The 17,359-nt window shown below is 29.7% G+C and overlaps 1 protein-coding gene across 2 annotated transcripts in view; it reads left to right on the forward strand.

Moving 5' to 3' along the window:
- LOC136972931 ((E3-independent) E2 ubiquitin-conjugating enzyme) overlaps positions 1–17,359 on the forward strand; it is an 86,667-nt gene that overhangs the window by 18,647 nt on the left and 50,661 nt on the right. For both annotated transcript variants that reach the window (XM_067267590.1, XM_067267591.1), the window contains exons 2-5: positions 4,426–4,599; positions 4,680–4,777; positions 9,299–9,359; positions 16,443–16,595. In XM_067267590.1, coding sequence (XP_067123691.1) covers positions 4,426–4,599; positions 4,680–4,777; positions 9,299–9,359; positions 16,443–16,595 — 486 coding nt within the window. The remainder of the gene's footprint in view (positions 1–4,425; positions 4,600–4,679; positions 4,778–9,298; positions 9,360–16,442; positions 16,596–17,359) is intronic.

Consider the following 17,359-nt stretch of genomic DNA (forward strand, 5'->3'; position numbering starts at 1 on the left):
GGTTTTTACTGGCTTATCGAACAAACGAATATGAACGGGCCCTGACGCGCAATTAATTGATTGCCCCTGAAAGTCGGCTTCTTACAGAAACACAGCTTCCTTATCATCAAATGTCACGGCACGCCACTGCATAAAACGTCTTTCCATACACAGAAAAGAAGGTGATACCTCATCGGTTGGTACACTCTGAGATATCTCCTTTCTTAGGAATTCTAACTATAGTGCCCCTTCTCCAATCCTCTGAGACTGCCTACATTGCCAGCATCTGTTAAACAATAACCTTAAACATGTCCAACATGGGCTGCCCTCCACGTTTCAAAATCTCAGCTGTAATTTCATCAAAACCAGCAATTCTTTAGGCTCTTAATCATAAGCTCCACTTCTTCAAGGGTAATATCACCAGTGTCCATTTGAAGCTCATTCTGTGTATCCTCAATATCGAAATTGTATATGATGGTCGGTTTTGTTTGATTAAATGTTCATCCATCTCTCGTTCTGCTCATCTTGAACAATCAGAAGCTTCCTGTTTTTGTCTTTTATTGGAACGCTAGAGTTACTCCTCATCTCAGTCAATTCATTGACTATTTGGTATAGGGTCTTGGAGTCATTCCGATCGGAAGCTTCCTGCACTTCAGCACCCTTTCATTCAAACCATTCCTTGTTTTTCAAAAGCTTTTCTTTACATGTCTATCCAACTCTGTTTATCTTTGGCTTAGTTCCACCATCTCAGTCATTGTTTTAGCCTGGTCCCTTTTAAGTTTTGCATCTTTTTTCTCATCAATCAACTTCCACAAGCAATCTTGGATCCACTGATCCTTTCATCTTCCTCAATGTCTTCCAATGATGTTTTGGGTGCACTCCATGGTAATGTCTCTGAGGTTCCCCCAGAGATCTTCTATATCTGTCATCTCTCCAAGAGGGGCGAAGTGACTTTGCAATTCCAGAGTAAATGCTTCGGCAATGATTGGATCATTTAATTTTTCTCTCACGAGTGGTCTTTTTAGCATGAACTACCTTTGATTACAAAGTTTGAGAGTAATATCCTTAACTAGGTAATGGTCAGATTTAATATCTGCACTTCTGTCAACCCTCACATCATGCAATGATGACCTCCACTTTTTATTAATACAAATAAAGTCTTATTTTATTAAAAGTGTGCCCATCTGGTGACTGCCAGGTCTTCTTATGGATAAGTTGATTCTGGAAGTAGGTGTTCCCAACACATAAACCATTGTGTTCACAAAATGATGTTAGCCTTTCTCCATTGTTACTCATATTAGCAGAGGATGCATGAGCACCAATCACAGTCTCAAATCCTTGACGATCACTGCCCAACTGGGCATTGAAGTCCTCGATCAGGACCCTCAGGTCATGATTCGGGATACCATCAAAGACATCTTGGAGCTGCTCATAAAATTCATCTTTTATTACGTCCTCCGCATCGTTTGTTGGCACATAAACCTGCACCACAGTCATGTCCATAAGTAAAGCGAGCTATAATAATCCAGTCACTGAGGGCCTCCATCCAAGTAGTGCTTTTATTACTTGTTTACTCAGAATAAGACCTACTCCATGTTCATGCCATTCTTCATGGCCTGCGTACAGAATGGTCTTGCCATCACTACTGATTCAGCCGTTTGTCGTCCATCTAACCTCACTGACACCAAGGATGTCCAACCAGTTTTCATCAAACGTCTGTAATAGCTGAGCGAGTCTTCCACTCTGATATAGAGTATGCGCATTCCATGTTCCAATTTTCATAATATTTCTGGAGGAAAAGATAGTTTCCAACATCAGACAACGTTGTCAGTTTCCTTCGATGTCATCACATTACTTGGAGCTGAAGTTCTGCTCATTTGATCAAAATTTCTGCTTATTCTTGCTGTTTCTGTAGCACTCATAATTTTTACAGGGACGGGTTGCTAACCCAACATCCAATTTTCCTCCTTTTGCATCCGAGCTCAAATAGTTATTAGCTAAGGAAGCCTAAAATTTTAACCTGCTAAAATTTAGATAAAATATGGCACTTAATGTCTATCTCTAGTACCATATTACTTAGTTTCTAATTATTAATTATAGCATAATATTAGTCCGATTAATTATGGCACAAGTTTGGATTTTTTTTTGTTATAAAATGATGTTTGTTAAATAGATATGTTGTTACTTTTTGATAGATATTTCTGAAAGTTTAATTTTTAATGAATGTGCATTTTGTTTATTGATTTTGACTGTTGATGTCCCTGAAGATATTTTAGGAATCTGAAAGCACTGGTATAATTTTCTGTTTTTTTTTTTTTAACAAATTATACCAGTAAACATTTCACTTTTTTAATTTGACATTTTTATTTTCAACTTTAATGAAGTTGTGTTTTAAGCATTTGATATTTTGAATTAAATTCTATTTATTCAATGAATATTAGTATAAAAATTGAAAATTTTCAGATTACTAGAATTTTTTTTTTTTTTTAAAGTCAAATGACTATTTTGATTTCTTGATAATGAAAAAGTTTTTGTATTAATAAGTAAAAATTATCAAATTTTTTCATAAATTAAAATGGATATAAACAATTAGAAGAATGTCTGTAAATTTAATGTAAAATTTATAATTTATTAATAAAAAAATAATAATCATAATTCTTATTTATAGGTTTTAATATCTAATGTTTTTTTAATTATGTTATATATACACAGTTTAGTTTTATAAGAGAAATTTTTATTATTATAATTTTTAATTTTATTTAGATATTTGAAAATATGTATTGCCAAATTTATTAATTTTTGTGATAAATTTAATTTTATTTTAACTTGATAATATATCTTAACTATAAGTTTTAATGTTTATGAACTTTCTGTATATCTGAAAAGTTTCAATTACAGGTAACCCCCATATAACACGGGAGTTACGTTCTAAAAAATTGCCGTGTTATACGAATCCATGTTATATGAAACAAAGAACTAGTGCGAAAAGGGGGGTTAGGTTCCAAAAATTAAAAAGCATGCTGTTAAATCATTCTTTAAATCGGATTTATTATTCACAAGTCGAAAGGCCCAATGCAGGCATTGGGGCATACAAAATTACAAATAAAAATAATAATATACTGAATATTTTACTGTAAAAATATAAAATAATTTATATTGTTAATTTAAATAATAGCTAGGGGTGCAGCTAGTGACTATTTTTGGCATACAGTGATAGAATCCTGTTTATCAGGTTTATATAGTAGATTTTTTCATGGGTAAAATACTTATTTATTATTTAAGTAAATATTTTACCAGAGGATTATTCATCCTATATGATGATCTCAGCTTGAGCATCATCAACTGGTAACAATTTTTATTACATTTCATGTTGTATGAAGGTTTTACCTAATTCCCAAACCGTGCTATAAAAATTAGAGTGAACCCATGCTATAAAAGCACCGTGTTATACGGGGTATGTTCCCAATTCTCGAACTGTGTTAGAGTGAATCCGTGCTATAAAAGTGCTGTGTTATATAGGGGTTACCTGTATCTATATTAAGTTTAGAAATAATTGTTTTGAATTTTTTTGAAAATGTTAAAAACGAATGTTTAGAATTGACTCCACTCTGAAGATGATTAATGTAGCTGAATGTTTTCTTAATTTTATATGTAGTCATTTTCAGCTGTAATAAATTTTTGATATTTTAAAAATTAAACATTCTTCTTTTTACAAGTAGTATTTGAATTAAAATGCAAATTATAAAATTTTATACAGTAAATACTAAAATTATAAAATTGTTTATCTTCAATGCAAAAATTTTTACTTGTATTTATGTATTATAAATTGCAGAATTTCAGTTTAAAAAGTATTAAATAAATTTTTATTAATAATTAAAATAGTAAAAAACAAAATTCTATATTTGGAATCATTGGATGAATCTTAGTTTTATAAAAAAAAAATTCTGTCAACAAATAAATTATCTGTGTTGGTTGATCATTGTTTATTTTTTAATTTAAATCTTAAACCTGTAATTTTATACTTTTTCAAGAAAGTGATCTGTGAAGATCAAATCATTTTATTATAAGTATTACAACAACAAATCATAATTTAAATATATCTTTGAAGAAGGAATATCATTTTTGATTCAAATATTAGTATAAACTTTTATAGTATTTTCTGAGTTATTGAAATATTAAAATATTTTAATTAAATTGCTTTCATTTTAATTATTTATAAATAGTAAATAACTTCTGTCATTTGAACCAACTGCCAAAGTTAGAATGTATTAAAATTTTTAAGAATTGTTAATTGTAAATATGAATAGCTTAATGAGAAAGTTTTAGTCACTTTATGTATTTTGTTAAGAAAAAATATTTGTTCTTGAAAAAATATCTATAGAAGTTAGTTTTATATGTAAGAATTTCTTGCTTGTGAGAAGTTAACATATAATCTAATTTTGATAGGTAAAGTTATATGATCGATCATTAATGCCAGGTGATGTAGTAAGAAGGTTAATCAAAGGAAAAGATACTCAATTGGGCTATTGTAGGAATACGCATGTTTTAGCTGCAGTACAGTTAATTGGAACAAAGCAAGTGATTCCAGATATAAATAGCAAAGACTTGATTCCACTTGAGGTAATGTAAATATCTAGTTTTATTATAATAATTATTTAAATTATAAATTTTACATTTTGCTGGAATTTTTTTCTTTTTAGGAATTCAGTGCAGATATTGCTGTTTTTCTTGATTCTTGGGTAGGAATGGTAAAAATAGTGAAGTCTGATATTACTGTACAATGTAATGATGGTTCAAGGTAATTAAAAAAATTGTTTTTATTATTCCAATAATACAATTGTAATTAAATAGTTTAATGTGATATTTTCCTAATATAAGCAAAAGAAATATTTTGTTATTTATCATAATATATTTAAAAGAAAGTATCTGAACAGATTTTTAAATTTTATATTCAAGAATTATTCTTTAATATAATTTCATATGAAAGGTAGTTGAAGTTTATTATCATTACATTTTCAAAATTAATTTAGCTGAATTATATAGGCTAATTATTTTGGATTTTATATTTATTGGGAATGGATGGGAATGAAGGAATAACAAAGGAAGTTAATGGTGAAAGCTCTTAATCTGTCATGTGTTTTTCCTGAATATTTTTGTGTTGACCTCATTTGACCTGACCCGTTGACCATGAACATATTTGTTTCATCAGAACATTTTATAAACATCAGCTGTCTCTACTTGTACGGAATTCCAAAATTAGTGACTCACATCAAAAGAATCATTTTGTTATCTAGTTTTCGCATAGCAAGATATTACAATTCTAGGAATAGTTGTTTACAAGAAATCACAAAGGAAAGTAGACCGTTAGTTCATCTCTGTTTCAACATGGCAATGACAAGTAGAAATAGCGCTCTGAATAAGTCAGAATTGATCAAATATTTATTTAATTTAGGTTCCAGTGAGTCTGAATTTTCAGACAGCAACAACAAGTACATACAAAATGAAAATGTAAGTGATGATAGTGGTGATATTGATCATGAAATACCAACTACAAGTGGATGCAGAGGCCGATCACACTGTAGTACTCGAGGAAATAATAGTGCAAAATGTTCGTGATTTAGTAGTGATGATGGTTGGATCCATATGAACTTCAGAAGCCCTGAAGTAAACAGTTTCACAGGACCAGCAGGAATCCAATGTAATTTACGGAGTGATATTATACCATTTGACTGTTTTAGTATATTTTTTGATGATGAACTTGTGGACAAGGTCATTAAAGAAACAAACAAGTATGGTGATAGTTTGATGAACTGTGACGATTTACGGGAAAATATTCATATAAAAAACTGAAAACCAACAACAAATCCAGAAATTAGAGAATTTATAGGACTTATAGTGGTCATGAGCATTATTAGAAAACTGTGCCAATGCATGTACCAATTGAAGATGTTTTTTCTACACCATTTTTTTTAAGTGCAATGTCAAGCAACAGCTTTTTGCTTTTATTGTCATTGCATTTTACAGACAATAATCAAGTCTCAGGTCGTGATGATAAACTGCATAAATTACACAGTGTTATTGATGATTTACGCCACAGGTTCAAATATGCTTACATCCAGATGAAAATGTCTGTGTAGATGAAAGTCTTATGTTATGGAAAGGCAGACTGGGATTTAGATGATATGTACTGAGCAAGTGTGCTTGTTTTTGCATAAAAAGCTTCAAAATTTGCTAGTCACGAACAGGATATGTTTGGGATTTAATAGTTTACACGAGAGCTACAATGAAATATGGAAATTTTGAAGGTGGCAAGATGAGAAAGTTGTGCTTACCTTATTAGAACTGTTGCTTGGTAAGAATCACAAGGATTTTTTAGATAGGTTTTTCACCTTACCGACCTTAGCAAAAATTCTTCTGGAGAAACAAACATATGCATGTGGAACCGTGAACAAAAATTGGATTGGAATGCCACACAGTTTTCCTGACTGTAAATTGAAGGGAGAGGAATTTATAACCTGTCAGAAAGATGAATTGTCTGTGTTTTGTTGGAAAGATAAAAGGGATGTGACAATTCTAAGTATGATGAGTAACAACGAATTCTCTGATTCTGGTAAATGTAATAGATCAGGAGATTTAATAATGAAGTCAAATTGCATTTTAGATTATAATCATAATATGGGTGGAATCGATCTGAGTGACAGAGTGATACATAATTATCCGTGCATGAGAAAAATGGTGAAATGGTGTAAAAAAGTGTTTTTTTATATGCTGGATATTACACTATATGATGCTTGTGTTTTGTATTGCCAACATATGAAAAAAATGATATAATTTCTTGATTTTAAAATATCTGTTATTAGAGAAGTGATGGAAAAGTTTCACACAAGCAGACATGTAGCTCGCTGCAGTTGACTGTCACATGAAAATCCATTACGTTTATCTGAACGGCATTTTTCCAGTTTTATACCACCAACAGAAAAAAAAATCCAACCAGAGTGTGTAAAGTCTGTTCGGCAAACAAAAAGCAAGTAGAATCACGCTATCAGTGTGTACAATGTTTCGTTCCACCGTGTGTTGTTTTTGCTTTGAGATTTATCATACTAAAACTAACTTCTGAAATAAAATTTTTTGTTTTTACATTTCCTAATATGTCTAATTTGTGTGTATAAAATATAAAGTAATTTGGAATGATACAATAGCCACAATTATTTTTCTAAAACGTGTGATCACGTTAGGCCTAACATTGAAAAAAATTCAACATGGAGTGACATGCGATGGAGAAAATATTCAACATGGAGTGACTAGGGATTACAATTGCTGGATCCCTCATCTAGCAATCCAGCTGGATCCAGCACATTCTTCAGCCTGCTGGATTCGCAAATACTCAGTTAACTTTCTAAATAATGGCGCAAAAGTCTACGTTGTCGTGTTGCCGCTTTGCTACGTGCACTATCGCTCAGCGGCGAGAATGACGTTGCCGTTCAGTGCAGCACATGCTACACCTCCTCTCTACACTGCACCGCCCGCCCTTTTGCCTCTGCTGATCTAATTGTTAGTTGACTTTCCGTTCTCACTAAATAAAGTGTATTCGCGCTAAATAAAGTAAGTAACTCCTTTCCTAGTCCTGGTGCATAATTCTAATTTACGGTCAATCGTTCTGTCAATGAATCACATGATGGAACGATTTATGATTATTTGATGACCCTGAAACCAACTAACGTAGAGGCAGAAAGGGCTTTCTTCGCAGTGGGATATATATGCAGTTCATTAAGAAGTAGGTTGGGAGACAACACCATTAATACTATTTGTTTCTTGAGATCCTACTTCCAGAAAAGTCAAAAAAATAACAGAAGTGATTGATTTAATTTTATTTAATCCTTTAAAATATTCTGTTCTAGACAAGATTAATATTTTATAACTTCTACTCTAATTGTATTAAGTAAGAGTTTTTAACTTTTATTCTATAAGTGGTTAGTGGGCTAGGCTAGGAAATTTTATTGTGAAAATTAGCGAGAAACTGAAACTACCTAGTTAGTTAAATAGTTAATTAAATTAATGAGTATCAGTATCTTAGATGTATGATGATATGAATGTATGTGATTCATGATTGTGATAATAATAACTAACTACTAGACTACTACTAATTACTTACTCACTACTTTACTAACACAAATAGTTAAATTAGTTATAAATAACTACAGACTGATATGTACAGCCGATATAAGAAAACTGATAAGACTGATAGCCACTTAGCCACTGATTATCTGTCCTTACATTATTATAATATATTAATATAAATTAATTAGTAGAATTACCTTTGTTATTATTTAACTTAAAGATTACATTATAATTATAATCTAACTAAACATTTAAAGTTAATTATTTCTATCTCAAGTGTTAAACCGAACCAAAGTTAAGTTTACTACCTAAATGTGTAAGAAGTTTTACTGATTTATAGTGACTAGTCTAAATAATAAAAGTTTTTTCTTAAGTATTTAAAAAAAAATGTTTTATTTCTTTAAAAAAGGACCATAAATTGCTGGATAGATAGATAGATAACGCTTTATTGCACCAAAAATACATCTGTGCTGGATCCAGCTGGAATGATGTTAGTCCAGCAAAAATCCAGCTGGATTGAAAACACTGCTGGATTGCAATCCCTAGGAGCGACATGCGACGGAGAAAATATTCAACATTGGATAGGTTAATGGTAGTTGAAAACTTGAGTGGGAAAGCCATAAAAATGCAAACCTAACTGTGCTTATTTGAATGAAAATAATAATGCACTTACTAAAGTCTACAAAGTGTCTCATGGTATCCAGTAAACCCAAAGGAAACTGGATGAACTTTGGAGAATTGTGATAAAAATCATCAAAGTTTATAAGTCAAAAACTTTTCAGAAATTAATCAAGTGAAGAAAACAGGAACATCATTTTGTAGTTCCTGAAATGGCAAATCAAATGATATAACATAAGCTACACTAAACCAGAAAATCCTTGTGAAAACTTCACAAAAATTGGGAGTCAAATTTTAATACACTTGAGTTCTGGAGACCATTGTTAACTCTTGCTTATCTTAATTATCTTAATTTTGTGTTATTGACTTTTACCTTCTGAGTTCATGAACTCCTGAAAACTTTCTATGGATCCCTGGTTAAGAACTGCTACTTTAGTTAATAGGTGAAATTTATGTTTATTCCTAGCAGACTTTGATTAATTTTTTATCATTTTATAAACATTGTATTGATAATGTTATGAACTAATAAATGAGTGAATCATTGAATTACTCAAATAGAATATTGGTAATTTTATATTTTTAGGTGTGTATTATCAGATGATGATGCTTTCAATTTAGATGATATTCTGGATAAAAGAGACAGAGTAAGTTAACTTTAATAAAATTTATACATATATATATATATAATATTAATGTTTATAGTATGATTATCAATTTTTTTAATAACAGTTTGTATTTTAAAAAAATTCTTTAAAAAGTATTTGAACGTAAGTTTCTTATTTTTATATTAATACTTAATGAATGCAAATTATTGAAGATGATATACTAGTCACTGAGATAACTTACTGGATAACTGGGGTAACAGTTAAATATGTCTAAATGAAAGTTTACTTTCTTTTCCACATTCACATACTCTTAAGACTCAACAACCTATCTTTGAATCCATTACTAAAAATAATAATAAATGCATAGTCTACCAATGCAACTTTATACCACCTCCTACAGAATGATAAAGATTCTACAAATGACAAATAGAGCAACAGAATGTAAATCATCCTGAACATAGACAAGGAGACTGAGACTGGCATCTGCACAGTATATGTTGGTTACACCTCAATCAGAGGCTCACTGGACATTAAAAGGGGCTCTCTCTATGCTGGAAAGTTGCAAAACTTCCCAGCACAGAGATAGATTGGCAGGCAATCAAAATAAACCAAACTGTTCCTCACCTCTTCCATGTCAGCATTGTGGTGAGATGAAAAATTTATAATCAATGTATTACCAATGTGTGCATAAACAGCAGGGACAAGGACTACCTTTCTCCTGCCTGGCAATGTTATCTCATTGTATCACATCAACTGTCACAGTTGTAAGCAGTCTTCCCTGCTTGTTTACTTTATCCAAATCTAGCCTTTCATCCTTCCATCAGTATTGGATGGAAGGATGATATACAGTATTTCATTTACAGATATACAGATATACAATACTAGTGCTTCATTTTTGACTTTTGACACTTGAGAGTGACCAGAGAACCAAAAATGCTAGTGTTCTTCTAAAATTCCAGAAAAGTGATTAAGTTTGAAAGTGCATTAAATGAATGATATCATTATTATAAATTAAAATTTGTTAAAACTACAGTTTAAATGACTATTATTATTCCATATGAAAAAGAAACTCTTGAAATATGTTTTTAAAACATTATATTTATTATTATAATAATTTAAAAATAAATTTGTTATATTTGTAATAATGGACTTACAAAGCCAAAGTCAGATGATCTGCCAAATCATCAGGCTACAATAAGATTAAGTTAAATTAAATTTTGTATCTAATTATTATCCTTATTATATTTTGATAATTTAGCAGATTGGCTTTAATCAAAAATTGGGTTTGTGAAATTCTTGTTTATACACAAAGCTAAATAATGTAAAGCTATTTTTTTTATTACAAATACAATAATTGGATTATATTGGATTTTATGTTCTGTCATGAAAAATATATTAAAAAAATTATTAGCATAATGATAAATATAATGATAGTAGTTCAGAGATTAGTTGGTTATCTTTGATCTTGAATGTTGGATAAATCAAACTGGTTCTGTTTTTTTCTTATCATGTTGTAACTTGTAACAAGTAAAAAATGGCATTTTATGTAACTTTCAAGGACCCTTAGCATTTTTGCTAAAATATTCCGTATTAACTTAACCATTTTAATTTTGTTTTGTTTTGAATTGTAATTTCTAATTTTGTTTTGTTTTTGCAGGATATTCTATTCTAAAACCATTTTTAATAATATAGTGTTATCTGTGAATGGAATTTGCTACTAAATTTATTTTTAATACAATTACATCATTTTCCAGCAAAGTAGTAATTTTTTTTAATCTAGAAATATCTTTTGTTTGATTATGAACATACTGATTCTGTTATTAATGTAAAATTAATAGAATATAAATTATTATAAAAATAATGTCAATAAGATAGAAGATTGTTGACAGTAATGTAAATAATGATTCTAAAATATAAAAGAAAATTCAAAGTGAAATTTTAATTTTTACATTAAACTCAGAAAAATCAACTTATATAAACCAATGTAAAAAATTTCAGATATAAACAACAATAAACAAATGATGAATCCTTTAAAGTTTAGCATATCATTAAGTTTCATAAGATAAAACATTTTTCAGGAATAAGTTGATTGGAGATAAACAGATTCAAATATTAACTTTTAAAAGTTCATTCTTTTCAAACTGGTTAAAGGTTTGGAAAGTTTAGTTAAAGTCCATATTCAAGTATGTTAATTTCTGACATTCTGACATATTTTCTTGTCCATTTATATATTAGTTTAGTTTATATTAGAGATCTTGTGATAAGAACAACTTAGTCTTGAAAAATGAATCTTACAGAATTTGATCATTACTTGTTTATTGTTGTTATTGATGGGGTTTTATGTGACAAGAGAGTTCATATTTAAACAAACATTAATAATGTTTTCAAGTCATTGAAATATTTATAAGAATTTTTTATAATATCACTATTCATATTGTAAAAATGAAACATTTGTAATAGTTAAGACTTGTTCCAGTTATAAATTCTTTTGGGAAAAGATGTGAATTTGAAAGATTAACCCTTTCTTCATGAGGGTACCAATCGGTCGGTACCCCCATTGTTAAGCAAAACCTCGAGGGTACCGATTCATAGGCACCCTAGTAAAAATTGATTTTTTAAAAAAAATTTATTGACAACAGATGTGAGCACTTGATGGTAGCATCTTGTCTATCGTCTTTTTTATGTATTTTTGTCCAGGTGGTGTTTTGTTGACTTAAAAAATTTTAATTAATGCTTTTTTTTTCTTAATTTATCTTTTTTCTCCTGATAATTTTTTATTTCATTTTTAGCATATTCATGCAATAATATTACTATAATAAGTTTATTCATGCTACAATAAGTCAATGTGTTATAAATATTCAAGTTGTGACCTCAGTTCTGACATTTTATATATTTTTTATTTTAATCTAAAATATCAGCAAATGTTACACTGTATTACTACTGGTAATCATATGTTTATTACAAAAATTTATATTCTTGTTTGATATGAAGTGAATAAAGTATATTAGTTCATTATTAATTCTTAGCAGAATAAAGTTTTGATTTCAAACAAATGTTTGATATAATGTGCAATAATTTCACAACAAATAAATGTACTGTACAAGCATAAGTGTTATATAGAGTTGTACAAAACAATATTCTGTCTTTCTGGCTCAGTGCCAGCAAAAAACTAGGTAACTAGACAATGTTAATTTTGACAAAAAGTTACAAATTATCAAGTTTAAATGTCAGTTCTGATATATATATATATATGAAGCGTGCAATGCCATAAGGTTGTAAATGCCAAAAAACAAATTTTTCAGGAGAGAGAAAAAACACTTTTTCTAATGAACAAACTTTAATCAAATGCTAGAAAAATTATTTTAACAATTTATAGTTTGGAATAAAACATTGGGTTTAATTTCAAACACCTACGAATAATAGTAAGGAAACAAAAAAAGTTTAAAAACAGGGTTAGAGCCATAACGTTGTAAATGCCAAAATTGTGCAAGTGCATAAAGTTGTAAATGCCAAAAACGATTGCAGTCATAAAATTAATGTTTCTACAGCTGAAAAACAGTTTTGAATACCAAAAACTTACATTTAAATTATTAAACACAATTTACAAATTCAATATCAATTTTAACATTAAAAACTGACAATAATCTATTAATGACTTGAACTGGGCTGTAATCTTTATCAATAAGGTATTAATTTAGTGTAATAAAAGTTAAAACGTATTTAAAAACTTCAAATTTGAAAGATTAATGGAAGTCCAAATATCATTTTGAAATATCAAATAATAAAGTGACAGGTTAACTATTAATAAACTGGCATTTAGTTATCCGGTTCTGCTAGCATCTCCTTGAAATAGGTTTGTGCTATTGGATTTAAAAATGGTATCATTTTACCAATGTCAGGTTTCTTCTTTTGAGGAATCCCAAAATGGGAGCGAGCAAGAGGAAGTGGAAGATTTTTGAAATCATCAATGCTAACTCCATCTTTCAGCACATTAAGCCCAGTGCACCATCTTGCTGCTTTACCTCCATCTTTAGCAATCATAACTTTACCAAAGTTATTTGATGAGAGTCTAATTTGGGATGCTGTTGAGATTCCCAGGTCTTTTGTATTCAAAAATGCGTGGGCAATCGATTTAAAGTCATGAAATTTCTCAAATACGATGCAGGTAAAAGGGTTTTTGGTCCCTGCACTTTTAATGATGTCCACAAGATCCTTTAGTGTGTAGGCTTTGCATTTTTTCCTCCGTTTTTCAATTAGAGCAAAGTCTCGATCACAGCTGAGAAATGTGTGACCCTTTACAGGGTATTTATGTGTTATTTCTGAAAATACATTATTGGCCAATAACACCAGATACATGGCTATCACGTATTGATTTTTGTTTTGACCAACACAATTGTCTGTCCACAAAGTCAGCTTCTTTCGGTCACCAATAGCAGCCTCAGTAGTAATATAATGGTATATACAGGATGATATTTCCAAAGACCCTCTTCCTCCAAAATTCTCACTCCACAAACACATGCATCCTTTCTCTTTAATTGAATCGTGAATTCCAAGGTTGTAGCATGCCAATTGTTGAGCATAATACATTTCAGTGTGTGTTAATTGTGGTATATACATTTGCTGCTGCAAGTCAAAAGATATAACATACGAATCTGAGGTTTTAGCATTTTTTGTGTCATCAGACATGTCTTTTGTGGTTACTTCAGCTCTGTAATGATGTAATTCCAGTTCTGTTTTTGCTGATGCATCACCAGCTTTTATTCGTACATCAAGGCGGTCACAAGTTGAGCAAGTGTCCATGCGAGGTCTTTGAAAAGACAGATTGAATTTGGTCAGGAAAATTTCATTGTACCATTGTCGAGTAACTGGGGCTTTGCTCCCAGCATACTGTTGACAATATTTCTCAAGGAAGGCTCTATACATTCTGCTAACATTGAGATCAGGTGATAAGTACATTTTATCTGTACTTTTGGCTCGAGCATAATGACTTTCTTCACTTGGAAAACTCTTAATGTGCTCAATTATTTTTTCCGTCCACAACTGCTTTTCAGTACATTTTCGCTGGCCTCCTCTTTGATCAGTAGCATCCATTTTTCCTTCCAAAATCTTTTCTCTAATCAACTGAATTCTTCTTGCAGTAACCCCGAATGTATTACACAAAGTCTTAAGACAAACTCTTATTTCACTTCCACCGGGAAGAAGCAAATGATAACTGAAAGAGTGTTGCCTTCTACTTCCAGAAGGATGGTGGTACTTCCCATATCGTCTCCTTTTTATCATCTGGGGATGAACAAGTCTTTGAAGATAACTCTGTTGCTTATTGTAGTCAGCCAGTTCATAAAATTGTTGGAAGAGTTCCTGACGGTAAGCCAACGTTACGTTTTTGCAAGCGAAGGAACACTTGCATGTCACCTGTAACGTAAACAAAAAGTTTGACAAACTTGTTGGAAACAGTCATATACAAGTTGTTCACCCATGCATAGACACAATAACTATCCATATCTTGCAAATCTCAAATCTACGTCTATATTTTTGAAGTATTAAGTCTTTTACTTACCCCTGTTGGTGGATCCTTTCTCGGATTAACTTTCTGTGATATGGGAGAAATGTACTCTAAGCCACTATTTTTTTGTTTCTTTCGAATGTTCTTCTTCCATTTTTCTGCACATTTCTTTCTTCTTTTAGGTATTTCATACTTTAAGGAATTCATTTCACTCGTAAAAAACTCACTGCGTTACAAATTGCAATAACAAAATGATGTAAAAGTAAACCGTAACATTTTACGCGCCAAAAGTCACGTGGCTTGCGCTTTGGCGCTTAAAACGTTATGGCTTGCACATAACGTCATCTTCAAAATATAGCCACTTAGAGCGCCACAATCGCCACAATATTTTTTTGTAGGAAAAAACATTGCATTTAAAATTCATTTCTTCAATAAAACAAATTTTGAGAAAAATGGCATTTACAACCTTATGGCATTGCATGCTTCATATATATTTTCTTATAAGTTTTTCTAATAAAATATGTTGAAAAATATGATATTTAAAACTAAAGATATTAATAAATGTACATAATTTTTTTCATATGAATATAATGATAATTTGATTTTTGGTGAATGTTTAAAATAATATTGCCTGACTTATCTATATTGCCATAGGACAGTTTACAAAATAAACGTAAACAAGATGGCAGTGATAAAGGGTTAATAAAACTTAACTTTTTACACTTATTTTGAATATCTGACTTATTGCCAAGCCTGTTTGGGTAGATTAAGTAGCAGTTATTTTTGATTCATAAAAAAGTTTGGAAATTGTTTTCTTTTTGAATTGTAGAAAATGAAAAATGATCAAGATTGACAGTTATTTTATGATAAAACTTTATGAAACTTATTGTACTTTAATATTTATTTAAAGTACAGATAAGTGTAAAAGATAAGAATGAAAATTATATAAATAGGAATTTAATGGTTAAAATCAAATGATGCATATTTTTAATGTGAAAATTTGTTTTAAATTCTCGACTCTTAAACAGTCAGTAATTTTGAAATTTTGAATTGTATATGATTGTTCTTTTATACAGGGAAATCCAAGTTATAGTGGTCAATGTTGCCAGGAAAGATAGTACAATAATCAAGAATTGACATATGGGAGATAGGAGATTGTTGTCAAGAATTTTCTAAAATTATGATTCAAACTTTATATATTAAAAATTACACTAGATATTTATTTACATTTGTACTTTAAAGGAAAGAGACAATAAATTAAATACTGCTTTGCTTTAAAATGTTGTTATTAAACAAAAAAAATGGGTTATGTTTTGGAAAAATAAAGTAGAATTTTTGTTTCAAGAATTTCTTCTTTTGGGTATATAATTCAATGACAGCAAATTATGTTTTGTATTTCTTGGTGCACTTTCATTGAATGTTCAACATTATGTTTTGCTTAAAATGAAAACTTTTATTTTGCACAAAAAACTGAAAAACTTGAAGTTATGATGCAATAATTGGGATTTTATTATCAAATCAATTTTCTTGTGTATATGTTGCTTTTGTATTTGAATATCTGTTATATAATTTTAAATTTAAAACTTCAGTTTATAAATATATATTTTTTTTTTCTATAGACTTCTGAATATAGAAAATACAGTTTTTATCCTGGCCAGCAATTATGGGGTCCTGTTCATTGCTTTGATAAGTGTAAATGGCTAACTCTGAATAAAGAAATGAGTGCTCTGTTGTCAAAACCAACAAAAAACATAAGAGTAACTGTTGAAGAAGTAAGTAATAAGGATATACTGTATTATAGTCATATATTTTGTAATTGTATTTGAAAATCACTACTAATTACCTTATTTATATAAAAACAATTTCATAATGTGTAATTTATTAGATAAATGACTTTGTTTATTAAAATTTGTGATATGCTAATGTTCTATTTAAAATTAGTTTTGTTTTACATAGGATTGATATATGCAAAAAGTGTAGAGGTAAAATTTACTTGATTACATAATCACATTATAATGAATTATTATGAACTTTGCAAAATGCTCATAATAAACAGAAACAGACAAAATGACATTTATTTTTCAAAATATAGAGAATATTTATATGATTAATCTTATATATTGTACTTGGTTTGTACTTTTAATACATAATATGGTAATATGATTTGTATTTTTATATACATGTATAATTACATATAAAACTGAAAAAAGTGTATTTTTTTAATTATCCCTTGATATATTTGCTAATCTGCCTATAATTTGTCACATTTTTAGTTTTGATCATTGATGGATTTATAGGGATTGTACAGTATACTGTATAGTAGAAATTGTGATATACTATGCATTCTTTCATTGTATCTTGTGGAGAGCATTTACAGAAGCTAAGATTATCCAGATTTCCCATCTTTTATTTTTCTGAATTATTTATACGATTAATATCTTTTTATTGGATTTGAAGTTTGATACCTTGACAAAATATTTTTGCTATTTAGCATTAGCGTTTTGCTGCTATATTATTTATTTTATTGTTTTCAGAA

The sequence above is a fragment of the Centruroides vittatus genome, unplaced genomic scaffold, assembly GCF_030686945.1.
Source record: "Centruroides vittatus isolate TY-2023 unplaced genomic scaffold, ASM3068694v2 contig_3066, whole genome shotgun sequence".
Classification (NCBI taxonomy): Eukaryota; Metazoa; Arthropoda; class Arachnida; order Scorpiones; family Buthidae; genus Centruroides; species Centruroides vittatus.